Source organism: Betta splendens, chromosome 22 (assembly GCF_900634795.4).
Source record: "Betta splendens chromosome 22, fBetSpl5.4, whole genome shotgun sequence".
In the NCBI taxonomy this organism is placed as follows: Eukaryota; Metazoa; Chordata; class Actinopteri; order Anabantiformes; family Osphronemidae; genus Betta; species Betta splendens.
In genome coordinates this window covers 6,328,661-6,355,402 of record NC_040900.2, presented here as the reverse complement: position 1 = coordinate 6,355,402, position 26,742 = coordinate 6,328,661, and the positions used below count along the sequence as shown (strand labels likewise).

General features: G+C 44.7%; 2 protein-coding genes across 7 annotated transcripts in view; one reads left to right on the top strand and one right to left on the bottom strand.

The window, feature by feature from the left end:
* The window catches only part of zgc:110158 (uncharacterized protein LOC553590 homolog), a 27,164-nt gene extending 2,850 nt beyond the window's left edge, over positions 1-24,314 (top strand). The window contains exons 2-18 of one of the 4 annotated variants that reach the window (XM_055505877.1): positions 2,150-2,222; positions 2,851-2,912; positions 5,203-5,287; positions 13,532-13,621; positions 15,736-15,819; positions 17,011-17,070; positions 17,191-17,257; positions 17,383-17,447; positions 17,600-17,661; positions 17,823-17,868; positions 18,197-18,232; positions 18,338-18,392; positions 18,597-18,667; positions 18,929-19,007; positions 19,107-19,135; positions 19,240-19,341; positions 24,244-24,314. In XM_055505877.1, the coding sequence (XP_055361852.1) occupies positions 2,150-2,222; positions 2,851-2,912; positions 5,203-5,287; positions 13,532-13,621; positions 15,736-15,819; positions 17,011-17,070; positions 17,191-17,257; positions 17,383-17,447; positions 17,600-17,661; positions 17,823-17,868; positions 18,197-18,232; positions 18,338-18,392; positions 18,597-18,667; positions 18,929-19,007; positions 19,107-19,135; positions 19,240-19,341; positions 24,244-24,267 (1,090 nt within the window). In that variant the 3' untranslated portion in view covers positions 24,268-24,314. Of the gene's footprint in view, positions 1-2,149; positions 2,223-2,850; positions 2,913-5,202; positions 5,288-13,531; positions 13,622-15,735; positions 15,820-17,010; positions 17,071-17,190; positions 17,258-17,382; positions 17,448-17,599; positions 17,662-17,822; positions 17,869-18,196; positions 18,233-18,337; positions 18,393-18,596; positions 18,668-18,928; positions 19,008-19,106; positions 19,136-19,239; positions 19,342-20,135; positions 23,133-24,243 lie in introns of those variants that run through there. The other 3 variants (XM_029138570.3, XM_029138569.3, XM_029138571.3) reach the window with 3 other exon arrangements.
* On the bottom strand, positions 22,993-26,736 carry LOC114848235 (ankyrin repeat domain-containing protein 34B-like). Of its 3 annotated transcripts, none has more exons than XM_041069372.2 (6): positions 25,506-26,736; positions 25,242-25,418; positions 24,952-25,167; positions 24,621-24,803; positions 24,208-24,424; positions 22,993-23,927 (listed from the first exon to the last, which is right to left on the bottom strand). In XM_041069372.2, exons 3-6 carry the CDS (start codon positions 25,162-25,164, stop codon positions 23,170-23,172), a joined length of 1,371 nt encoding a protein of 456 aa, XP_040925306.1. In that variant the 5' UTR covers positions 25,165-25,167; positions 25,242-25,418; positions 25,506-26,736; the 3' UTR covers positions 22,993-23,169. The 3 variants fall into 3 exon arrangements, with proteins under 3 accessions (XP_040925306.1, XP_055361845.1, XP_028994401.1); XM_055505870.1 differs by having other exon boundaries at positions 24,952-25,145; XM_029138568.3 differs by having other exon boundaries at positions 24,621-24,799; positions 24,952-25,145.
* Between the last annotated feature and the right edge of the window lie 6 nt (positions 26,737-26,742).

Sequence of the window (26,742 nt, the reverse complement as noted above, 5' to 3'; positions counted from 1 at the left end):
GGCTTCGTTGTGTGTGTGTGTGTGTGTGTGTGTGTCTGTCTCTAAGCAGAACTCCACTCTTTAGCCTCTTAACTTCATCTTGCATTGTTACAATAAGCAGTTTGTCCGACAGTCTGGGTCAAATTAGGCATGATGATGCGGCCAGCATGCATTCTTGCATATGTCATTGTTCTGCTGTAAGATGTATGGCTATTAGGATATTAATGACTACTGCGAATCACATTTCTGTCGGGCTGCCTCGCTGCTTGTGTATGTCATTTTTTATCTTGGTGGCTATCTGCAAGAGGGGAACACCCTCGGCTATTTATTACCTTCTGAACAGGATGATACAGCAGTACGGAGGCGTGCACTCGCACAGCACAAGTCTACCGAAAGCATGTTCAAACCAGAGATGGACACAGCGATAGTGCAATGCTTGTGTCAAGCATTAATCTGCGGTTCTCACCATTCACCGAGACTTGTGTCTGCAACTCTAGCTGGATGCCTGTTACAGATTAACTATAGAATTACAAAGAATTTGATTATGCAAGTACCAAGAAAAGTTTCAGTTTCTGCCCCAGGATGCTCATGCTGTACCAACTAGTGTGAGAGATTCCCTTGTCAAGCAAAGCTAAATAATAATAATAATAATATATTCTAAATATTGTTAATAAAAAAGCCTGTTTATTATAATGGTGCCCAACTACTCATGACGCCAGGTGCAGGCCTGGTCAGGCCAACTCCTGTGTTTGATAAGTCTGAATAGAGGTATACTGTCTGTGAGCAGGTGTGTGGAGCCCATGAATGACTATGGAATAGTGTGTGGGATGTTTGTGAACAGCCTTGATGACGGTACCTGAGATGGAAAGTACTGTAAATGAAAAGCCTGTATATGTAGAGCTATTTTGATTTTATTACGGTGTGGTCATTATTAGCGTGTAGTCTCTGCTTAAAGATTTGTAATGCAGCAGTGAACAACTGTGTGATCTTTACATTGATTTCAGGTGTTTGGACCGACCATGAGGTCATTTTAGCTTTAAACCCTGGTGAAAAGCTGACGCCGCTCATTTCTACGTCTATGCGTCATGGCTTTTTATCAAACTCAGCTAGTTTACAATAGTTTTTATAAAAAGCCACTTGTGTGCAGTCATACATACTTGTTAGACAAAACAGCCAGCCCGCAGAAATATTGATTTGGTCAATAATCATAATATGTTGGAGCAGAAGGTGAAGGCAATTATGAAATGTTTTGCTTCATCCAAGATTTAACTTTAGCTCCGAAATCCATTATTTTCTTTTGAATTATAAATGAAGTTTTTACTTTGATCCAGAATGACCGGGCTCTTTTAAAAGAGTTGTTTGTGTTCATTCCCAGGAAGCCTTTTTTATTGAAAGGGTACAATATTATTCCCCAGAGACGCACACGGAGGTTTGACCCTGTCCCTGAGCATCCTGTGAAAACACGGTGAAATGTAGTTACTGAATTTATTCGTTCCTCACCTGGTTTGTTTCTTTAAAATGTGGCTTTAGTGAGAGCTTAATTTTACTATTATATATCATCTTAACAGACTCTAATGCACTTAATGTGCACTTACGTAGATATTAACCTCCCCTATCGTTCAACAGTGGTACAAGAGACGGCAGCGCTGGAAGACAAAAGACCTGTCAGCGAATTAAACAAATTGCCCAACAGCCTGATTATTTCAAAAGCATGTTTCATTGATCAGTTTGTTGACTAATGATGGGCTCTGTGTCCTTCTCATTAGGACGTATTGGCCTGTCGGAGGCCTGTCTGTTCTGGGCACAGGGGGCACAGTCATATCCACACGGCTGGTCAATTGATGGTCCATTAACAGCCTATTAAACGTGACTAAGTGAAGGAGTTAGCAGTACAGTGTTCGGGCATTGGGGGTTTCCCACTCCACAGCATGGTTCTCGTGTTAATTGCTGGTTTCAAGTGTGATTGACTGGTTTTTATAAGTAGTGGTTTAAAAATATTAGTAATAAAAAAAAAAAAAAAAAAAAAGAAGGGTGGTAAAAGCGCTTAAATTTCCCCGCATTGGTGTTAATGCCAGTCAAATGCAGGGACTTAGGACTCATTACAAACACAAATTTTGCTCCAAAGTCAATGAAATAGCAACACTAACCCTTTCTTCCCTCTTCATTTCAGGTTAGCGTTATATGTGTACGAGTACCTGCTACATGTGGGAGCCCAGAAGTCCGCACAGACCTTCCTGTCTGAGGTAGGGTGACATCTCTGGCGCCTTTTTATAATGTACCGCTGCAGAAGTTTGAAAAGTTGATTAACAAGGGAATCTCTTGGACCCAAACATGTACTGGCAGGCATGAATGTAAAACTGCATTTACCCCCTGCTGTTGTGGGGTTGTACGGCGGATGTCGGCCCCAGCCGTCGCACTCATTCAATGTCAGTTCAGACGCGCTACACGCGATTACAGAGGCACAAGGTGTTCCATCAATTTTTCATAGGGAAAAGCTATAAAGTTTCACCAGACCGTGCTCGCCTGTTGCGGCGCTGAGCGATGGTGTGGGAACAGCTGACGCTGTTGTCCGTGTACATTGCAGACCTACGTGGTCATGAGGCCGCTTGTATACATCTTCTACTCGCCCAGCGGTAACAGCGGGTGAGGTATTCCTCCGATTCATGTTAAAAGGGAAAAGGGAGAGACGTGCGGCAGGAAAGCGTGTCAAAGAAGATGGAGATCGACAGAGCCAGGAAGATGGCTATCTTCACATCCAAGGCCATTGACAGTTTGAGGCAGACTGATTATATGTTCTTAACCTCTGGACCTGTAGACATAATCCTCTCCCTAGTGACTGCAAGTGACTTCTCTCCATGTCTCTCCCTCCAGATTCGATGGGAAAAGAATATTACATTAGGGGAGCCCCCTGGATTCCTCCATTCGTGGTGGTGGTAAGACTTGTTCTTTTCTCTCTCTCGTCTTTCCGTCCTTGTTTGGTGGCATCAGACCACCCATCTCATTTGCTTGTTTTACTGTACATCTTGTTGGAGTGTCCCGGCTGTGAGCATCCCCTCCCATGACGCACGTTCATTCATAGGTTTGCAGTTTCCATCCCCGCTCTACATAATTCATTACTGCCATATGTGCAAATAGCGTCTTCATTTTACATTTCATGGTTGTCTCAATGTGATTTGCATTGTATTAAATAGATCTTGAAACATTCAGATGACTTCAGAATGCCACATCTTGGTTTCAGTGACGGTGACATAAGTGAAAATTACATCCATAGGTGTGAGGGCTGACAGAGTATCAGCCTTGGGGTTGACCAGACTCGGTGAGGGCATGACCCCTCCCTTGGCGTCTTCTGCCCCTTCCCCGCCTCTACTTCGTCATCCTTCACCCCCGCTTGTGAAACAATAGATCCAGATGGTTAGGGAATGGACTCCCCCCTCCGCTGTGCTCCCCTCCCCCTCCTCACCCTCTTGTCACCCTTTGTGTGCCCCCCACCTCCCACTTTGCTTCTTTGTTCACGTGGGAGAGGGATTCTTAGCAGATTAACCCGTTGCATTCCAGCTTCTTTTGTGTTACCCCTCCCTCCGCCATCTCCCTTCTCCCTCATCATCTTGGCCTCTGGCTAAGATTTGACCCTTTGGGTCAACACCTTAAGCACCGATCAGCAGTTTCACTTGTTTTTGGACAACACTGTCACCTATAACCTTTGTTTACATGCACACAAGAAATCTGGTCATGGGAAGAAAACCAGGAAAAGCACAGTGACATCCATCTATTTAAAAAAAACAAAAAACAAATTGCTGTGAGTTCTCGACCCAGCGTGTAGCAACCCAGTGCCTACTCACAGTATGTGTTTGAAATTGCAATCCACCACCACACAGGCGGTAGAGCTTACTTTGGTCAGTGGATTCATTAGACATGTTACTGTAAGAAAAAGCAAAAGTACCAGTAGCTTACACTACGACCAATGACTTCCTTCAAATAAATGAAAATGCTAATCCCACCCCACAATGCAAGTCTTCACAGGCCAAAACGAGTGATCGAGCTTTAAAACAACAATAGATTCACCGTGTCACTGCACAGAAATTAGTACCGAGGAACAAATATTTAACAACTCGTGGCTGTAAAATCACAGATGTGTAAATATATCCTTAAACAGTCCTAAAACATTACTTTGTAACTTCCCCCTGGGTGGTAGCTATGCTGAGTCAGAAGAATGAACAACCTATAGAGTACCATCAGCGATACAAGCCAAGGGTATGTTTTAATAAAAGGAAAACGAAGGAGCGGAATAATTTAAAACCACACTAGTCTGGGAAAATCTATAGAATAAGTTGTGCTGTCTTGTTCAATTAAGGATTTAAACAAGATTGTGCCTTTGTACATTTAAGAAAAAGTATAGTAGGTGTAAAAGTTTACACTTGATAGGTAAATCTTCCTAAATCCGTGACTAGATTCTTTTATTAGCTCCACCAACTTTTAAGCATTTCTCTGCATCATCCTTAACTTTCAAGATCACAATATCCCGTAAATTCCCCTTTAATATGCTCAACCGGTTCAAAACTGGAGCTCACTGTCCTAGGCTTTCAAAATATGACTGTATCTTATAAAGCGTAGAAGTGTTTGAAAAATTCCAGATGTTTGGGATTCAACTTGTGTGTGAGCCTTTGCCAACGCGTGTGAAGTGGCTGCCTGATTAGTCCTCTCGTTAGCCATGTCGCTGTTTCACTCAGTTTGTAGCACTTTCACTAAATCAATGCACAAAGACTGATTCAATTAAGGCCTCTTAGGTAGGTAGCAGGCAGCCTGTTAGTGTTGGCATTAGGTGTGTGTGAATTTCCACTTTGGGCAGTTAAACAGCTTATGAATGGATGGATCAAACGATGAGCAGCTTCTTTCACAATGAGGTGTAAATATCGCCGGGTGTTTCCCAGATTCTGTACAGTCTCTGTATCCCTTTTGTTTAAGTCACTGTAGCAGTCCAGGTCCATGCAGGCATGGTAATAAGTGTGTGTACATTCTGAGTGAGTGAGAGGTTGATTGAGGGGGCGACACTGGCACCGTGTCCCTCTCACAATGATGCTCAAGTGCGTGAGAGGCAGTTTAAGAGCGCCGGGGAGATAGCGAGAGTGTGTGAATGGGTTATGAATAGCTGTTACACATTTGCTTGTATTACTCTCTTTGGTGACCTTTGACCCCTGTGCGTTTCCCACCTCCTCTTTGTTTCAGCGTGTTCTGGGATTTGTACTGTGCGGCTCCAGACCGGAGGGAGACGTGCGAGCACTCCAGTGAGGCCAAGGCCTTCCATGACTATGTAAGTGACCGTTTTTTTTTTTTTTTAATCAAGGGAAAAATGTCTTTGGAATTTCCTGACCTCAGATTGGTTTGACCCCGTATACCCTTTACCTGAAGAAACTGTGAGGACTTCCCCTATTTCTTACGTAATGTCCTTCCAAACCAATGTAATTTTGCTTGAATATTGCTGGTAACAAAAGAAAGGATAGTAAAATAGGGGTAAAACAGGAGGAACAGCAAAAGGTAAGGTTGGGGATTTATTTGAGGTCTGTAGGAGCACTGTAGGAGAAATAAGGGCAAAGGTTGGAGGTTAGACTTTAGCTGTACCCCTTCCAGGTTGGGAGTCTGTCTTTCCTAAGGAAGCACCAGTGGACTAGCTTCTTGTTTTTAAGAGATGAAGCAAATGGAGTCACAACATTAAGTCAACTTTACTGCCTGTTATCAACATAAGGAGGTGTTTTTCCCCCATACCCTCCTGTGTAAATGACATGTATTGTGATTGACATTGTGTGTCTGTCTTCAGCCTGGGCTCTCTCACAGTGTGTGTGTGTGTGTGTGTGTGTGTGTGTGTGTGTGTGTGTGTGTGTGTGTGTGTGTGTGTGTGTGTGTGTGTGTGTGTGTGTGTGTGTGTGTGTGTGTGTGTGTGTGTGTGTGTGTGTGTGTGTGTGTGTGTGTGTGTGTGTGTGCGTGTGCTGTATAGTGTGGGGAGATAATGGAATAGCGTCTAATCCGGTAATCCCAGCACTGGGCCGAGGCTAAGCCAGGGATTTGTGCGTGTGTGTGAGTGTGTGCGTGTTTGTGTGTATTTTTGGACTGGGGGCATCTTTGGCAACCAGCCCACAGAAGGACGGTGGAGGGGCTCACTCCCCCCCTCCAGTGCCAGCGTGCCAGTTAACCCTGATGTGCGTGAATGTAGGTGGGTGTGCTACATGGTCGCTTGCTGTCTCCTCCTAACAGTGATAAAGCGAAGCAGACGAGACCAGTTTAATTTTGGCTCCAGCCCCCCGAGGCTAGTCTCTGAGCGCAGGTCCTTTCTACTGGTTTGAAAGGAGTGAACCCGTTGGAGTCATTGAAAGAAAAGAATATTTCACCCTACCTCAAAGGAGTTTTTTAGTCTTTTGAGGATTGCCATGCAAGCCCGTATTTAAGGGGCATTATCACAGTGCTCTCTGCTGGGTACAAACTTAGAAAAGGTTTATAGTTATAGTCACGGCAAGACTTTACACTGGTTGTAAAGGCAATGATATCAGCAACAGAGGAAGTTTTTTCATACGCAGGTAAATATATTAGTGGAAAGTAGGCATGTCAGAAGACATGATAAAATACTTATATTAAGAAATGTAATTAGGGCCAGAAGTTAAGTTTGTCCTCTTGCATTGCGTTACAGAGGTTGCACGTCATAATTTTATTAATTTGACCTGACGAGCTTATTATCTCTCGTACCTGATGATTAATTTGCTGGTTTGTTGTGTGGTGTTAACATTTGAATTGGTTAAAAAAAAAAAAAGTGAATAAGATCCAAAATTAACAGACTTTCTTCAGATGTTGGCTAAACAAATGTCAGAGGGAATATGTTCAGTGATTTAGCTTCTTCTCCTCCAGCTAAACCCGGGTAAACTGTAATTCAGTCGCAACGTGAGTGAATCCACCTCCTGAATCTCTCACTGAGGGACATGGACTGTGTGAGCAAACAGCCTTTATCCATTAAACCTCTAAGAAGACCTATGGACTGAACACAACAAAGATGGTGGACATCTGGAAGCTCCAATATGGATATCAACGTTTAAAAAGATTATAACTAGACCAAAACGATGACTAAGTTGATTAAATCTGTGATGAGCCGGATCATAATTGTGTCAGTAACCACCATCAGCCTATCTCCTGACTGCCTGAATGTTGCCTTTCACTCGTTCTTTACACATCTGCCTACGTTTGTCCCTTCGCTCACACTCTCTTTCCCACTCTGTTGTGTTTTTGTGCAACTCCTCACATGCTGGTTTCCTGCAGCTTGTGGTTTCTCTGCGTCACCCCCACATGTGCATCTTTCCTCCCACACCCTCTCTCTCAGTTTTCAGTCTCCCCCTCGCGCCACCTCTCCTCTCCCCGTCTTTTTACTCTCACTCGCTCACTTCGCCCCCTCTCAATTGCTCCCATATCCTCAGCGCTCACTCCTCTCTTTTCTGACCTCCCCCTCCCTCATCACCACTGCTACCTCTATACCCAAGAGAAGATTGATTGGCTAATCTAGCTGTTTACCCATCCTGCCTAGTCGTTCTGCGGAGGAGAGGGCAGTGTAGACAGCATGAAGACTCAACCAAGAGACTCTTGAGGTATGCTGAAAGGGAGCTGAGTGGGCAAATGCCAAACAGACAGAAAGCGACATGGAAGATGGGCTCAGTTTCCTCTTAATTTAAACTCTAGGTCTGTGTGTGTGTGTGTGTGTGTGTGTGTGTGTGTGTGTGTGTGTGTGTGTGTGTGTGTGTGTGTGTGTGTGTGTGTGTGTGTGTGTGTGTGTGTGTGTGTGTGTGTGTGTGTGTGTGTGTGTGTGTGTGTGTGTGTGGAACTGACCATTTTACTAGAATAAATTGACTATTATTTTAGTAGAATAATGGTTGTTGCATTTATTAAAACTTCATAGTTCTTCTAACATTATACTCATTTAGCAGCTGGTTGTGCGAGATTAATGAAAATGTCATCATTCATTACATTAATTGTTATTTCTAAATTTAAAAATCTCATTAGTTTTTCCTCTAAATTCACTTTAGTACAAATGGTAGAAATCTTGGCTGCTTCCTGCTTGTAATACATTGGGGTGTAATTTTAGGTTTAGTTAAGGTTGATGCTAATATGCTGCAGTTTTTTTTCCTCACCACATGTTGAAAATGAAAAAGTTTGGTTGGTTTATATCTGGTTTTCCGCATGAATCAGTCATGTGATCTGATTTTCAGTCACAAATATAAACAAACATTTCTATGTTGATAAAATACAGTCATGATTTTTTTGTGATTCAGTGAAAATCTTCCTGTGATTAAAATTGGCTTAGAGATTTAGGTTGTGTTGCTGCTTTCAGTCACTTTTTAACAAGCTTTAATGTGTTTTCCTAACATTACATTAAGGCCAGAATGTCTTAATTACAGTTGAGTCCAAAGCAGCTCAGTCCTGCCAAAAGACAGTTGCGTGCTTTCTGCCTTAACTTCTGTTTTGCCTCTTCTGTCACGAGAACCGTTCGCTGAGCTGTGATGGAAAAAGGAAAAAAAGAGTTTCATTAAACTGGAACTTTAGCTGTGTAGTAAAGTTGGTTGAATCTGCAGTACATGTGTTGCTCGGCCAAATGTGTTCTATCAAAGAAGGTGGTTATGAAACGACACTGGTCTGATACAAAATACTGGGTTATTTCAAGCCTTTTGACATATTACTGAAGTTGGATTGCAGAGAATATGTAGCTATGTTCACATGACATTAAATTTAACCCAAATGTAATGTCAAACATCTGGCATGCAGGTAGTTGTTTTGATTTTTATGATTTCATATAACCACTTGAGTTATGAGTCTAGTTCTGTGCAGGGTGTGTAAAGAAAATGGTCAAAACAACTAAGGTTTGTTGTTATTGCATTACAATATTGAGTAATGACCACTGATGCCTTAATGTAAATATTATAATGTAGCAAATGCCAACACAAGTAAAGCTCAGTCTTCTCCTCTGATGTGCAGTGAAGACAATGATGTATTTTGTATTGGACTAATGGAGGATAAATGGACGTCCTCCTCCTTGAGGCAAAGACAGTAGTTCTCATTCTCCTTATATTCTTGCTTTTGGCCCCTCTTCCTCCTCTCTGGAGTGTTGGCTAAGTGGATGTTGTGTCTGCAGCATGTATTAGTACTGTCATCCGGTGTGTGTGTGCGTGCACAAGTTTCTGTCTGCTTCAGTCCTGCTACCTTGGCAGCAGCTTTTGGGGGGAGCGTGTGTGTTGGGCGTGCATGTCGTGACAGTTCTAAGGACCAGCTGGGCTTTCAGAGATGGCGCGTGTGTGTGAGTGTGTTTGTGCGTTTGTTTGTCAGACGTGACAGCGAGAGTAGCAGCCGTATCCTGTTGCTCCAGAGCAAAACACACTGTTTTGACTGGGCTGATAAATTAGCTGGATCTCCGTCGTCAGCTATTTTTCCTCCTGTCTCCACACCCTCACTCTTTCATCCTCACTCCTTTACCGCCCCCCACCCCCCGCGCGCTCCCTTTTTCTGTGCACTAAGGACAGCAGGTCAAGGAGACAGTGATGAAGTACATATCAGCATGAACCAGAATGTAGATTAGTACCCTCTCCAGGCGGGGACACACATAAATACAGACACAGGTACGGTTTCTGTCTTTCCCCACCTATCTGCTCTCCATCCAGTGTTTATGTCTCTGTCTTTATGCCTGTGAAAGGTATCGGGCGGAGGTCAATAATGTGTTGAGCACTATTGATCTGTGTGGTGGGCCCTATGGGTGAGGGAGGTGGAGATGGAAGTGATGGGGGAGAGATCGATGCTACTCTGTATAGCCCATCTACATACTGTACTGTACCAGCCAATCAGATCATTAATTCCTTTGTTCTCTGATGGATTATTCATCAGCGTTTGGGGTTTGTACTTGGGAGGAGGAACAGGCACAACATGTCCTCGCAAGGAGCGGTGGCTGTTGATTGAGACGTCGGTGCTTTGAAAAACATTTTTCAACGGTGGAGCTACATGAGCAGCAAAGGTTTATGACACGCTGCTAAGAGTCCTCTTAATTGAAGCTGAATCTGTGTTTACCCATTGACAGTTGTAGCTTTGTGCTGTTGTGGCTTCATGCGAGGCTTTTCAAAGACTAAAGGAGACCGTGTCCCTCAGACCTGAGGAAATTAGCTTGATGCCTGCCTCTGTGTGAAGACTTGAATCAAATATTAGCTGAAAAGTGTTCAGTACAATGAACCAATGCTTCCAACCAACAAAGGAATTCTGCATGTTTTTATATATATAAAACTTGATTTATTTTTATTAATCTATATATGTAGTTACTTGTTTATTCGTTTACTGAACAAAATTGTTAAGGATCAGTTTAACAACAGTTTCTAGCTGGCCACTCTCCGGGAGCTGTAGGAATCGGAAAACGTTTAAACAAGATTCACGACTCACTCAATTATTTAGAGATTTTAAGCTTTATGCTCTTGATAAACATTTACAGATTTGCCTTAACTAGTTTTTGCTGCTCAAGTTGCTCAACCAGAGTCAAACTGGGGACACCACTACAGGCCAGCATGCATAGGGTGTAAAAGAGAGAGAAGGGAACCCAAGGGCAGAGATGGTGAGGTCAAAAGTCAGTCTTAGACCACATGGTCACCACTGCTTTATTGTGATGCATCATTACAACAAAAGTAAAATGGTATTTGCTCTTTTTTTGTCATCAGTCCTTCATCAGAGCATCTGAGGGCATAAATGACACACCTGGTTGAATCTTTGTTTCTATTTGATCTAAATATCTTATGCGTCGTCAAAAGTTCTGATGTGTGAAATTGCCTATGGAGTAACGTCTGCCCTGGATCGCGCTGCGCTCTTGGTGGAACGTGACTTTTGTTGCCTCTCCTGCATGTTCTGCCTGCATTAGCAGTCATCATTTACCCCTGCCAATGTCAACAAGACAAATTCCTGCAGATTTGCTTTCTTGGTAAATAAAGATATTCTGATTCACGGCGGTGGTGTTGTCGCAATGTTGTCTGACAGTCTCCCACTTCTGAGGCTGTAGCTGAAATAGAAAGGTAGATATCGGCAGGACTGTGGGCGCAGCTACAAAAGCTAGAAAAGCACAGTTGAATCCTTTTGTATTTCCCCAGGTCATTTGGTTTTAATAAAGACCGACTGCATACTAAATCTACCTTACACTTTGCCCGTGGCGCATGCACACTGTGCGTGCTCTCAGTTTGCTCTCAGTTTCAATCTGCAAATTGGAGGATTCACTAGCAGATTGTTGATGGTCATTAATCGTCTCAAAGAATAATGTGACCGAATGATTGATTGTGGACAGAAACCTCCTTCCTTACAACATTTTCTTCTGGGTTTTTTCCTACTCCGTTGTCTTTTTTTTTCCCCCTATCCCCTGCCTCACTCTTGTATCTTCTCACTCTTTCCTCTATCTCGCGCTTGTGCCTTCGCTCTCGCTCTCTCTCTCTCTTTCTCTCGCTTGCTCCTGCATCTTCTTATTCTCTCTCTCTCGCTCGCTCATGCTATCTCTCTCTCTCTCTCTCTCTCTCTCTCTCTCTCTCTATTTCTCCTCTGCATCTTCTTATTCTCTCTCTCCTCTGCATCTTCTTATTCTCTCTCTCCTCTGCATCTTCATATTCTCTCTCTCTCTCTCTCTCTCTCTCTCTCTCTCTCTCCCCCCCCCCCCTCTGCATCTTCTTATTCTCTCTCTGTGCTCCTGGAGCGGGGGATGCCAGGGGGACAGAGTGCAGATAGGACCTGTCACCATAGCAACAGCTTCTGCAAGCTGCTGACACCCAACTGGGGGGGTGAGGTTGTGATAGGGAGGACTAGTACAGAGGTTGGGGCACAGTGAAGGTGTATGTGCGTGCACTTGTGGTGGGGAAAATAAGCAAGGGGGTCATGGAGAAGAGAAAAGGTTGGCAAGAAAAGTATGCAGTAGGAGATGAATGTGATGGAGGAAGGGAGGATGGAGGATGGGAGGATGGAGGAGAGAGAGGTAGCCGACCCTGCTTCTTCCCCAGGGACTCTGTGGCCTGCCCGTGTTCACTAGCAGAATTAGCATAAGGGGGGGTGTCATTGTGAATATGTGTGATTTTTTTTTTTTCTTTGCCTTTTGTGTGTGTTTGTTGCAGACAGTCAGGAGAAGGACAGGGGGTGAAGTTGCGTATGTGCGTGTAATTGGTAGCATGCGCCACTGTCCAAGCATACAGTACACGTCACATGGATGTAGCGTGTTTGTTGTGTACTGGCGGAACCGTGCATGTGTGAAAGTGTGCGTTCGTGAGAGTGCGTGTCCCTCCCCTGGGTCTTAAACCCCCCCTCCCCGCTCTGGTCGTATAGCCTGCGGTTCTCCCCTGTCTGCCTCTCTGTACTGAAGGGCTGCACTTTGTGAGCCTGTGATGCAACTCTTTGTGTGTCGCCCTGTGTATGTTTGCGCGTTCATGTACTTTGTGTGTGTGTGTGTGTGTGTGTGTGTGTGTGTGTGTGTGTGTGTGTGTGTGTGTGTGTTTGTTCCGGCGTGCTTATGTAAGCACATGCGTCTCTGTCTGTGTGTGTTGAATACAGTTATATCATATTTAACTCCCGGGCTGATTCACCCCCCCCCACCCCCTTCTATCCTAGATTCTAGTTGTATTCTTCCATATTGTTTGACTGACACAAAGGAGATTGGAAGCAGTGGTGGAGTGTTGTTACTGGTGGTAATATGATTAGCAGGAGTTAAGCAGCTGCTATCACCAAGTGTTGCACTTACTTTTCAAACCTTATTTTTTCTCATCTTGTCTAAAACTCTGACTTTATAATTTCAAAGTAACACTGGAGTTCATGGCTAAGTCAAACATTTTTTTAGGCTGAGTTATGGTTCAGTATGAAGAGCAGCAGCGGTTTTAAAAAGTTTGTCACCTGATGATGATGATGATGATGATGATGATGAGGACGATAATATGAATATTTTGATGTTATTGTGCAAACACTTTCTTGTGAAGCTTATGCATTGAACTTAACTTTAAAAAGTTACATTGTTTTCCATAACTTCTGTGCAAAATGACCTGCAAAGTTCACACTGAACACGACAACGTAAGGATAATCTAAGTAGCTGGGATCTAAACGGGTCGACTGATCACTGTACGTTTAGGAGGAAGGTTTATCAGTGTGACAGCGCGTCACAGGACGGATGAATCCTTCGCTTCTCTCTCTACGCCTTCTGGAGAGCGGCTCAGAGGAATAACATTTTGCTGGTATTTCTGCTTGAACCCCAGCTCTTCGCGTCTGTCCTCCTCCGCAGAGAGATGAAGTGATTAATGCCCTTTTTCTTCTCACTCTCCAACACAGAAGGATCAGTTTAAAGGTTGTAGCAAGAGAAACGTTTGTGAAATGGCCATTAAACCATAGATGGGAGTGAGGAGGGAGCTGGTCTGGATTGCAGGTGCAGACACTGCCCCCTGAAGGATTTTGGTGGACAGTGCATCGCGTATGTGGACGTGTGGAGCGGTGAGCGACTCGCTCATACAGATCACCTCATGTACTCGCTTTGTTTGTGTTCCAGAGCGCAGCAGCAGCACCCAGCCCAGTGATGGGCAACATGCCCCCCAACGACACCATGCCCGGTGGTCCCATGCCCCCAGGCTTCTTCCAGGTATGACCCAGCCCCATCGTCCATCTCTGCCAAACCTCATCACCTGTTTCAGCATGTATCTTGTTCTGTCTCCCCCAAAGGATTTGAACTTCAGATCCTCCGCATTTGAGTTCAAATTCCCACTATAATGGACTATATAATACAAACAGCTTTTGCACTTGTTTGCTTGCTGAGTATTGTGTGAAACTTGATAATAGTTTAAATTTAAGTTTAAAAATATGGGCTTTTTATCTATGATGATATTACCAAAACTTATTGTAGACATGGCTGCATGCAAGATCTACTAATTTTGGCTTTAATAATGAGTTGTTGTGTCAAATCAATGATGGAGTTTGAAGAGGCCACAGTTAAAACTCTTCTTTTATTTTGTGATATATTTACACCCACTATAGCGTCTGAGGCTTACACCAGTCATTAATCTGCAGCTCTGCCCTTACTGGGCAGAGCTGCAGATTCAACCACAACCAGTTCAACCAATTTGTGATTCACCCATCTCACATTCATCCTCCTCTCCGCTCTCCGTCTCCGTCTCTGACCTGTCCCGGCTTTGTGAAGGGAAGCGTTTTAGTGTGGGAGATGGCTGTCTGAAGAGTGAAGAGCGAGAGACTCAGATGCGTGTACAAACACAGAGGCATACATGCATACAGTCACAATAAACACACACACACTTGCACAGTCTGTGAGGCAGCGGCGTGATGGACAGCACTGGCATTTGGCAGGAGGCATGATAAGGTGGTGAAGAGTAGGACAGAAAAGGTGTGTGACATGATAGAGAGAGAGAAGCATAGGGAGAGATGAAGAGGAGAAGGGAGGAAATGTGAAATATCAATGTCACCAGGACGGTGGCCCGTTGCCTGTCTCTTCCTACCCACAACTCCATTGTTTGCCGGCTGAGAGCGAGGCAGTGGCTGAGAGGATGGTGATGGTGGTGGGGAACTAGTGAGAGTACGAATGTGAATAACCAAGGGGAAGGGTGGGGGCAGAGGGTGAGGAGAGACGCATAGAGGTGCTATTTATAACATTGGTGGGAGAGCGAGACTGGGCGAAGGTTGGTGCATGTGGATTTGTATATATGTTGTGTTTAGGGACCTTGTTGTAATGTGTTTTGTGTGCTGCACAAATGATTTGTTTTTTTGTTTTTTTTATAAATGCTGGGTATCATTTGAAATATTTTTGAGAACGCCCTTCACTTTGAGATATAAATATTTGCTTTAGTAGCCGCTATGTGGCAGCCACTAGAACTTTCTTCAGTATCAGCAAATACCTCATATAATGAATGTAGTCAGAGTTAATAGTACGAGGGATCTACAAATCCCTCAATGTTAATTAAAAGTTCAGTATGTGGTAATTTTGGGTGTATTCCTGAAATCAATGAGGTGTGTGTGTGTGTGTGTGTGTGTGTGTGTGTGTGTGTGTGTGTGTGTGTGTGTGTGTGTGTGTGTGTGTGTGTGTGTGTGTGTGTGTGTGTGTGTGTGTGTGTGTGTGTGTGTGTGTGTGTGGAATTCTACATTTGTTGTTCTTTCCAACTAAGAAAAGCACAGAGATGAAGACACTGACAGTGACAAAGCAGGGAAAAAGTGTTGCATAATGAGTTGGTTATTAGAGGTCATTAACCTCTTGTCTTGTGCTGAAATGTCAGCAATTACAGAGTGCTTTGTGGAGAAGCTGGGGTCTGCTGTTTTCATAAACCAGGATTTAACGTCTTACTGAGTTAAGAACAAAACCAGCAGGAAAAACCCGTGAATCTCACTTGTTTCTGTCAGTTCCATCGCTCTAATTAGAAGTTTGGAGCCACTAGTGCCTGTCCTGCTGTTATTGCCTATCCTGTTGCAGCGAGCCTTGGGCAACACTGCCCCCGTGTGGTTGACTCTGGGACCACGCTGCCAAATGATTCTGTCTCCCTGGAGAAATGCGGGTGTTAAAGAGCATGTCCAGCTCTGACCACACCCCTGCTCCCGCTCTTCCCCATCAGCCTAAAGACTCCCGACTGACTCCCCCCTTTTCCATTCTCCTCTTTCTTTATTGGGTAATTCCTCCTCCAGGTGTACACCCCCACTGTCCCCCTCTCCTCTTTTGGGCCCTTCCCTCTCTGATGTCGCTCTTCTTTCTTAAAGGGACCACCCGGCTCTCAGCAGTCCCCCCATGCACAGCCCCCCCCACACAACCCCAGCAACCCAATGATGGGACCCCACGGCCAGGTAAGATGCAAACACCATCTCTCAAACACCCTCCTCTCTTACATTCCCTCTGAATCTCAATCACCGAACCCCCCCCCCCCCCCCCCCCCCCCCCCCAACCAACACACGAGCTTCTTACTTTTCGTGCACCACTTGCAGTGTCTCCCCCCTTCTCTCCTCCTCCGCCTCGTTTTTCTTTTTCTTCTCCTCACCCCTGAAGCCCTGTTACTCTAGTTTTGTTCTGCCTCGCTCCCTGCAGATGTCGGCCTCTCCAGCTGCTAGAATCTTATGAAAGGGGCTGCTCCTCTTCAAGGCCCAGAATTGGCTGTCCCTGTGTGGGGATGAATAATTCACTCCTTGCCCCTCGCTCTGGAGCAGCTCGTGGGGGTTGCACACTTTTCAGCTTCTCTAGTCTTAACACACACGCAGCACATTCTCCTCCCCTCTGCTTGCTCGCTCTAGCACCTGATAAATAAAACAGGGGACAGGCACTATGGACATGTTAAAGTTACAAACAAAAACGTAAGTGTGTATCCACACAGATACTCACTTTAGAGTATAGGACAGTTGATTTTTTTAAATTATTTTGCTGCTAGATAGATCAGAAAACTTTAATTCTCAGTCAGCATCTGTTCTAACTAACAGTAGCTGAAGATGCCACTGTGGAGATGAAGTTAGTCCCCCATTAACTGCGGCAGCCCCGGCTCCTCATTCTTGCGGTTTCTGGTTTCCTCCTTGTGTGCGAGAGAGTGTGGACATGCTTCCTCTCGGGGTTTGAACGGTGTTGTTGGCCAGAGGTGCCGCTAACTGTGCCAGGAAGACCACAGGCCGAGTCGGCTTACACCACAGCGAGGACAGACTGGGAGAACAGGGAGCTGTGCAGGCGCTGCCTTGAGACAGACAGACAGACACACACACACACACACACACACAATTGCTGCTTTGAGTGTAAAGGCTGGGTGTGTGTAAGTGAGCACTACTAAAAAGTAACACGAGCCACGTTTTGTGTTTCCAGGCTAATGTGATGAAGTTGCAGATGTTCAGTTTCATTCTCCATTCTTCCGTCAGTCTGTTCATTTGTCGTCAGTTTCAACCCCAATTGATGGTTTTGACAGTAATGGAAATGGAAATGTCTTTTTTGCCACCCTTTTTCTTTTTTAATTAAATTTTCTGCCCTCAGTTTAAATTTTCCTACATTTCTCTGTATTTTAGCCTTTCATGTCACCACGGTATCCTGGTGGACCGCGCCCCTCACTCCGAATGCCAAATCAGGTACTGAGCATGATTTTGACCATAATTACTCTCTCCGTGTTGATTTGTGCACACCAGAGTATTTTAGGTTGTTATTTTGACCTGTGTTTTAATCATTGTCCATGCCTGACCTTTTCCCAGCCTCCTGGGGGAATCCCTGGCTCTCAACCTCTACTGCCAAATAGCTTGGATCCAACAAGACCACAAGGTACAGCTGAAAAAGTTTGCGAAACCCCACACAACGTTCAACTCCTAATAATATACCATATGTGGCTTCATAAGAGCGCATGAAGGTGTTATGTGTAGTTTGTGACTCCAGATCTGTTTTTGCAGGGCATCCTAACATGGGTGGACCAATGAGGATGAATCCTCCTCGAGGAATGGCCATGGGCCCACAGGTGCGACAAACTGAAACCCGCCTCTCTCTCTAAGTTGCTTGAGAGATATTGATATGAATGCCAATGTATCACTTGATTGTTTAGGTCTGTTAAAGAGCCAGAGTGACTGAATTTAGAGAGAGTATTATGTTGAAAGGTTTCTTGTCTTACAGAACTATGGAGGCATGAGGCCTCCTCCCAACTCCATGGGTGGTCCGATGCCAGGAATGAACATGTAAGTTAAAGCCGCAAATGTGACATCATAATGCTCTGTGAGTCCTGCTTGAAACTTAAGACGTTTCCTCATTTAATTCTTTTTTTCATCTTTTTTCCCCCCTTCCTGTCCCATTTATTCTTGCCTTTCCCTTTGCTTCCATCTATTTGCCTGTCCCTTAGGGGTCCCGGAGGAAGAGGGCCTTGGCCGGGGCCTAATGCTAATTCTGTGAGTCAGAAACCCTTGACCCTTAAACATGAGCAAATGATGTAGTCCTGTACAACAGACCTGATCTTAATTAATGTAATCCAGAAGGTTAAAGCCACATGGAAGAGATTTAGATTTTTGGTGATTAAATTAATATAATAATAAAGGTCAGTTTGGTGAATGAACTTGTGGTCATAATTATTGTACAATCCATTAAAATGTGACTATATAAGCATTACAAAAATATATTTACTGCACGATTGTTGTATAGCTTTATAATTATTCTTTCCGCTGTATAGATTAATTAGGTGTCCTGTTCTGATCATCTGTTTCCTCCTCCCCTCCTCAGATAGCATACTCTTCCTCATCCCCAGGAAACTATGTGGTGAGTTAAAATACATTTGAAGTACCTAATTATATGATTATTCACAACACAAAACGTCATCAGTGTAATGTAATGTAATATTAACTTTTTATCTTTGAATCCAAGGGTCCACCAGGAGGAGGAGGTCCACCTGGAACTCCCATCATGCCCAGCCCAGGTGGTGCGTCACCTAACTATGTCCCCAACACTAACACTTGTCTTGGAATCTGATCTAGCTCCCATTTCCCCTAACTAAACAAGCATGATTGTGTTGCCCACCACCCAAGTAAACTCAGCCTGAGCGTTTTCATTTTCCATATCGCTCATCTATCTGATGTTGTCTCTGATATGAAACTGAAGGTTTTGTTTTGTTTGTTTTTTTTAGATTCAACCAACTCGAGTGAAAACATCTATACGATGATGAATCCTATAGGACCCGGAGGCAACCGACCCAACGTGAGTGTCACAAGACTTGATTTCATGTAGTTACTTAACAAAAGGCACTCGTAGGACTTGACCTTCCCAGACCTTTTAACAGGCACTGGGTTAAAATAATGAACGTCATTATGATTATTAAAACTACACAAGCTAAGCTGCACACTTTAGCCCAGCCCAGATAGAGTACAAATGATTCAGGAAAAGTAATCGAAATAATAATGATGATGATGATTAAATCAAAGTGTTCAAACACTTACATATTTATCCTCCTACTTCTAGTTCCCAATGGGGCCTGGGCCTGACGGGCCAATGGGAGGTATGGGAGCCATGGAGCCACACCACATGAATGGATCACTAGGTGCGTTTAAACACTGCACAGCTCAACACCGCTCATTTGATTTAGAATTATTTTTTTGTTGAACAACAACTAAACTGTTCTCCACTGCCTCATTCCCAGGGTCTGGTGATATGGATGGATTGCCAAAGGTGGGTACAATTTTTTTTTTCCTCTACATATTCAACTTAAACAAGACCTCAGTGATGCTGTTTGTGATATCCATCTCATCATATTCTTACTTCTTTGCCTCCAGAGCTCTCCTAATAACATGGGGGGCATGAACAACCCTCCTGGGACGCCGAGAGACGACGGTGAAATGGGCGGCAACTTCTTGAATCCATTCCAAAGCGAAAGTGTAAGTAGAGTGAGTGAATGGCATCTCTCAACCCTTAACAGTTCTCCCTGACATCCTGACATGATTAAAGTGGAAGAATGCAAGCAGAATTTATCAAAACGTATGAACTCCCCTTTAAGTTTGACACTGACAGGCTCTATGTGTTATAGCGATAGAACAGCGGATCCATGGGAACGTAATAGGATTTAATGTCATTTCAGTGTCCGTTATCTTGGTACTTTTAAATCTCGGCTTATACTTTCTTAAATGCTCCAGGTGGGACATGGCATTAAAATTTCAAAATGGAAATTTTGCTATGATCAGGTCAGTGAATATTCTAGACAGCTGCTTCAGATGTTCTGCTTGCAATGTAACCACTTACTAATCACTTAGTAATTCATTCTACACCCTCTGTGTCAGTGATGTAATCATAGTTGATTTGGACAGAAGATGATTAATAGACACACTGGAGTAATGAAGGAAGTGGCAGGTTGTTACTTTGTTCAAAGCACAGGTGGAAGTTATACCTTTTCTTACATTGTGTAAAACTGTGACGTTCTCTAACCCTCGGCCTGCAGATCCATGGGTTATTGATCAGATAACACCAGTATGTATAAATCCAAATTTATTCATCTACAATTACTGAATAATACTGAGGCCTAAACATCTGAAGTAATGCATTGAGGTGAATTCAATCCTGACTGGACCCTGTAGCTTTGCAGGGTTGGGTTTGAGCCCCCTCTGGTGTTTAAATGTTGTCGGTGACATATCCACTCATCTGTGCCCTCCTCCCCTTTCCCTCTCTCTCTTTTCAGTATTCACCCAACATGACGATGAGTGTGTGATTTCCCGTTTTTTTTTTTTTTTTTTTTTTTTTGTATTGTTTTTTTTCCTCCTATTTTTGTATACCCCTGATATTATTAATTATTATTATTATTATTATTATTTTTATTTTTTTTTTTTCTTCAAATCAATCCTTCCCTCACCTCAACCGGACACACCCTCTGCCTGACACCCCACCCCATACGGGATCCGCTGTCTCCCCCCCTTTTACCCATCCTTCTCACTCGGGACCTCTTGGGGCCACACAGCCTTCCGGGACCGCCCTTGAGCATGCTGGGACTCAGATTAAGACGGGCCCTCCTGGAGCATGCAAGATGGCCGCCAGTCTAAGTAGGAAGCAGTCACAGAGCAACAGGAAGAACCTCCTCTCTGACTCCGGCCCCAGCCTCCCTGGCTTCTTATCGGGGTCTAGACAATGAGCGAGGAATGGAGGACAAACAGAGAGAGAGGGGAAAGGAGGGAGAGAGGAGACTGCTTTACACAGCCCTCCCGTTGGAAATACTCTTTGGTCACTTAGCAGCTGCGTGGAAGCCTCTCAACAACGACTGTGGATTTTTTTTTTTTAATCTTTTTTCTTTTTTACTTTTCCCAACGGATTCGGTAGAGGGTCAGCGGAAACGAGCCCTTTGCCCCAACATTGTTCTCTGTGTGTGTGCGTGTACATTTTAACAGAGGTGTCGTGATGATCAGTGAACACTTTTTCCATTTATTTTTTTCTGTATGTATTGTACCATTTCTATTTTTATTATTGTGTTATTGTTATTAATGATATTGGTATGATCATCTTATGAATAGGTTGTGATTTCTGTTGTTTTAAGGGCACATTATCAAGATGAAGACAGTGTATGTGCACACCTATCAGAAATAATTAGCTGTGTTACACATGGCTCCGCGAGAGCACACTGCCACCTGCAGGTATGAGTTCATCCATCATGGTACTGATCGGCCCCTTCTTTGCCTTTTGTCAAAGACAATTTCCTTTATAAGATGGACATTTTTTTTAGTTTAGTAACTCATTTAAGGAAAAGCAGCTCCTGTTTTAGTAGCTTCCACGCAGTGAAATGCACAGCTCTATTTATTTATGTACTTCAGTTCGTCTTGCACGTCATTGTCTCCCTGTTTCTGTTAACTGCAGGACTAGTAGCAGCTGTGTAACACGCAGAGCCCATTAGCGACGTATCTTTACTTGTGTCTGACATCGTGTGATCCGTCTATCTGAGTCCTAAAGGTGCTGAAGTTAACACAAGTGTCGACCGTTTGGACCCCACTCATGCTGCTTCCACTAATACTGCCCACTTAGGTCACTTTCCACTCCAACGTGTCTGTAGGCTGCATTCATTGTCCTTCTACTGACCTGTAGTCAACACTTGGATTGTACGTGTTTTATTTTTTTTTTGTCCTCAACACACTGTGATGCATGTTTGTGCTTTAAGGCAGTCCAGCTTGCAGAACGTTTGTTTCCTTACATGCGATGCCCCGCCTTTAGTGCTCCTGGTGAACGGGTTTGGTTCTTTTGGTTGTGCAGGACGGAAAGCCGAGGCGTTGCTCTGTAGACTGTTTAAACGAGGTGACCTCCCTCCCGTTGCTCATCTTTAAGACAAACCCCTCCGTCCTTCCCCCTCCCTCGCTTCCCCAGTGGGCCAGCATCAGCACTCGGTCACACACCATCCCACTCTGTTACGATGGCTTTGTTTTTGTTTTTACAACTCTCCATGGTTTGATTTAATTTTGTTGTAAATAATGTAAAATGCATTTTGATATCATTGACATGTTTTGATATTTCAAATCACAGCTTAACAGTGGATCAGAAACGTGCTGATTCGGGCAACTGTGTGTATTTGTTCTGAGACGTGATGTCTGAACTCAGAAATAATATGAATGGTGAGATACAGAAACTGGAGCTGCTATAGACTATTATGCTATTTCACCTCATCACCGACAAAACGCGGGGCTTTACTGTGCACCAGAGCTGTAGCATTAAGGGGTCTAACATAACGAGGGAGGGTGGAAACTCCGTCACACACATTTCCCTAAACTCTTTAAATAGAATATGGTCGCACCAAATCTTCCCCTCTATGGCTCCGTTCTTGGAAAGCGTTGGTTTACGGTGACGATAAGTCAACGTGAAAAGGAGCCTGTTTTTAATTCCTAATATTTTCAAAATAAACCTCGCCATCCCTTCTGTATCTGCCTATGACACACTGCATTTCTTCACCCTCACACACCCCTGACACAGCGGAAACTGAAGCGTGACACACCCGACGCTCGCTCTCAGTCCAACATACCTACAGGGATCAGAGTACAGACTTTATTATGAAGGATTTTTTTTTACCTATTTAAAAGGGGGTGGGAGACGTGATCAGAACATTAAAGAGGAAAAAAAAGATTTGACAGATTTGTTGCTGAAGAGTTACAGAGAGCAGGAACCAGCGTTTCTGCCCATGTTTGAAATACTGTTGTACAAAATGCAGTTGAACTTCTCTCTATCTTTGTCCTGTAAGTAAAGCCGTCACAACATTGATCATTTCTGTATTTCTATTGTGCTGATGTATAATACTGTAACATTCAGGGGTCGGGAGGGTTACGAGGAATCTTTGGGGGCGGGAGTAAAGATTTTTCTGTTCAGTTCCTCATGTTTCCTCTTGATGACAAAGCAGTATTGAATATGAGGCAGTCGGTCCTTGGGGAATTGCTTTGTATCTCATGTTAGGGTAGTTTCAAATCCTAAATGTCTCGTGTAGTATAATAAGAGGTTCTTTCTTCGTACGTTTCTTTATATTGTAAAGTTTCTTTAGACAAAAAAATGTTGCTTATTGGAAAAAAGGTGGGAAAACTGCATTGATAATAAATGTATTTTTTTTTTGTTTTGTTTAATTTTCATCAAGTTGTCAGTCGTTTTTGCTTGTGTCCCCCTTGTTGTAGAAACATATTAAAAACAAATAAAATAACTTCACTCCTTTTGCCATGAACATGCACCTTCTTTGGGGTATGTTTGTTCATTCTGATCTATTCAAGTTGTACTGAATGGCGACGCAGCGACTTCCTGTTGCTCTCCCTGCACCAGGCTGCAGGAGGCGTAACCAGTGAGGTGACAGAGGAGGAGATGGGGAGCACAGGTTGTAGTGATGGTGGTGATGATGATGATGATGATGATGATGATGATGCTCTGGAGGAGGAGGGCGGTGGTGGATGAGGCAGAAACACCATGCTCCTGCTCTTTGAGGGCAGACGCTTGCTTGCGACCTGTAGGTGGGATTCTGATTGGTCGACTAAAGGCGGGAGGTGAAGCGGAGGAGGGGGGGGCACCGTGACAGATGGGAGGGTGTTCCTGCGGCGCTGGGCGTGAGGAGGTGGGCAGGCGGGAAGCTTAACGGAGCTCTTTGGAGGTGCTGATGATCCGGGTGTCACACACCTCTTTGGCATCAATCTGCCCGAGGTCGTCCGCGACGGCTCCGCCTCCGCGAGGGTGCGAGACGGAGAAACCCCTGGAAGGAAACCCTCCCTGCTCTCTGCCATCTTGGATGGATGGAGACGGGACTCCTCGTCCTCTCTATGCTCACTGTCTCCCAAATCCTCCGTGTTGCTGTCGTGCTGCTGGCTCCGTGCCTGCAGGCCCTGCTCGTACGCTCTGTGCAGACGGGCCAGGCTGTGGATGACCAGCCGTGGGTCCGAGAGCATCCTCTGTCTGGGAGGTGGCGCGTTACACGGGTCCAGGCTCGGCTCACGGGGGGCGCGGCTGCTGCAGCTCCCGCCTCCTCTTTTACCTGGTGAAAGCGAGTAGGAGTTGAGAGAAGCACGTGGCCTCTCTGAAGCGCTCCATTCTAAAATAAACTCTACATCCTTCCTCTTGCACTCAGTCGATCTTAGTTGCAGCTTGAGCAACAAACTCAAGATCCGCATCTCCCCCTCAGCTTATTTTTATCTTGTGCCTGTATGAACTCATGTACTCGGCTGAGGATTTCAACACGCAGACATCTGATCACAGTGTCAGTGACCTCTGACCTGTGAGACCGACATGGTTGTAGAACAATGACTGTTACTCACTTGTGCCTCTGAAATTGAAGACGTTTTCCCCCTCAGGTGAGTTTGGAGAGCTGGTCTTAAGGACGATGTCGGACGGGGACATGCAGGACACCGGCGACGTGTCGGGCGATGGAGGGACGTTCAGGTAACGCCTGGTCACCGGGCCGCCGCTCGCACCCGTCTCCGTGGCAATTATAATGACATCATGTCCTCTAGCTCGGCAGGCATCCATCAACACCTCAAACACACAGCGCTGGGTTGCTCAGAATCGGTTTCATAATAATAATAATAACATACCATCAGTCAGTGAAAAGTCAAACCGTTCTGCTTTAATCACTTTAATCATCATTACATCTATTAAACAGACGCATTTATAACAAACGACGCTTTTGGTCTGTACAGGCTGTGATCAGACTTTCCGAAGCCCAACTGACCTTCAGTGTTGGCTGGTGCTGTGCGTTGACGGCGTACACCAACGCGGAGGCTCCGGAGCGGTCCTCCATGCTGGGGTCGGCCCCCGCAGCCAGCAGGACGGACGCCACCCGGGCGCCCGCTCGCTCCATACAGGCGTACATCAGAGCGGTGCGGCCGGCCCGGTCCTGAGCGTTTGGGTCTGCCTGGTGCAAATAAATAGCTGACTGAGAAATAATGAGCCAGGTTTGTATGTTGCTATTTGCTATTTGCTATGAATTACAAATACACCGACATCAATAAGCAGCTGACTGCAGACTTGGATGTGAGTGTGGGTTGGAAGGAGAACCCGACCTGGTTCTGCAGCAGGAATGTGAGGAGCTTCACCGTGTCGGGCCCGTCTGGCTCCCCTCTCAGGGCCTTACATGCAGCCAGCAGGGCCGTCTCTCCCTCCTGGTTGCACCCGTTGACCCGAGCACCACCTTCGATCAGCAGCCGGACCAGACGGAGCCTGCCAGAAGCCGCTGCGCCGACGAGAGGAGCGGAGCCTGACAGAGGATCCCCCATGGTCTGAAGCGTCAGAGATTCAGATCTGACATGTAGGATTCACAGGATAATGAATTTACAGCCAATATTAAACTCACCGTTATTGTTTCGCCTCCTATTCCTCTTCTATGACCATAAAGGAGGCAAACATCTTCAAACAAATTGTGATTGTTGTTCCATGACTATCTATGTGTCGTATCCTCGTGTTGCTGGCCTGTCTGCGAGGACACTGACTCCCATCCACTGCCCCTGTCCCGATCTGTCCTCTCCCATGCCTGCTGGGTTGAGAGGAGCTTTAGCTCACGGCGAGCCTTCAAAGTTATAAACCATCCCAGGCTCAAAATGTCACCTGTTGCACGAACCTGCACAACAAAGAGCCAGAGCTACTTTGATACGAGTCGGCTTTGAAGTGTCCTCATCTGCCCGGTGACCGTCGCCTGTGTTCAAACACAAGCAGGCAGACAGATAACACACGCAATGTAGCACATTTGTCGCGCCTTTTGTACTGCCCGTCTTTGTGTTTTTTGTTCTCTGCTGAGCACTGAGCAAATGTTCTGTTATATAAATAAATCTGACATAAACTATTTCAGAATGGAATAAAGGGAGACGGAGCAAGACTGGCTGTGAGACGTGCCTGTCTGAGATCAGAGGAGCTCTTCAACAACCTTCAGCATGAGACACGCAATAAAGTCACAAAGCAATCAGCTGGACTGAAGATAATTAGCAGTGAGCATATGCAGCACGCATATTAATACCACTCTTCATGTGAAAACGTGCTCCTTCACGTTTGAAAAGTTTTTCTAACATCCCTATTTGGTGGTGACAGATAGCGACGCTAATGTGAAAAGCATCCAGCTGACTCCTTCAGGCAAAACTCAGCTCACACACAATCAGCCACAGGCAAATACACACACACACACACACACACACACACACACACACACACACACACACACACACACACACACACACACACACACACACACACACACACACTTGAATTTAGGGAATATGTAAACCATTCATAAACAGACAGTTGCCTCAGTCAGCACCAATGCAAACGAGCCTTGTTAATAGTTATCCACATTTTTAAAAGCATCTTAATGAAAGCTTAATTTTGGTACAAATGTGATTCAGTTAAACGCCAGATTACATGTGTTTGTTTCTTTAAATTAATCTGATGAGAAACTGGTATGAGTCTCATAACGTAACAGCTTGATTGTAAAATAGGAAACACATTGTGTTTTATTTACTGCATTTTTTTTATGTGTGACTTTTAAAAATATGTGCTCAGTTGCTGGTGGACACACTGTTGGTCGCGTGAACTGTATGTGAAATCTGGGCTGGTCCAGGATGTGGACGTCTCTCAGCCACATAGACCTTAATCAACAAGCTCCATCACTTCGCCTAAATCCTGAAACATTTGAACGCTAAACCCTGCGTGGCTGTGAATGACCCGTTCGCCTCCCGCCCACGCTACAAAACAACTCCCCGTACACGAGGAGAACGCGATTAGCATAGCGAAAGGGGCGGAGGAAGCGAAGACGCGGTTACGTAAGCCATACGTAATGGTTTATTTATGTGAGCAGGCCAATAGGA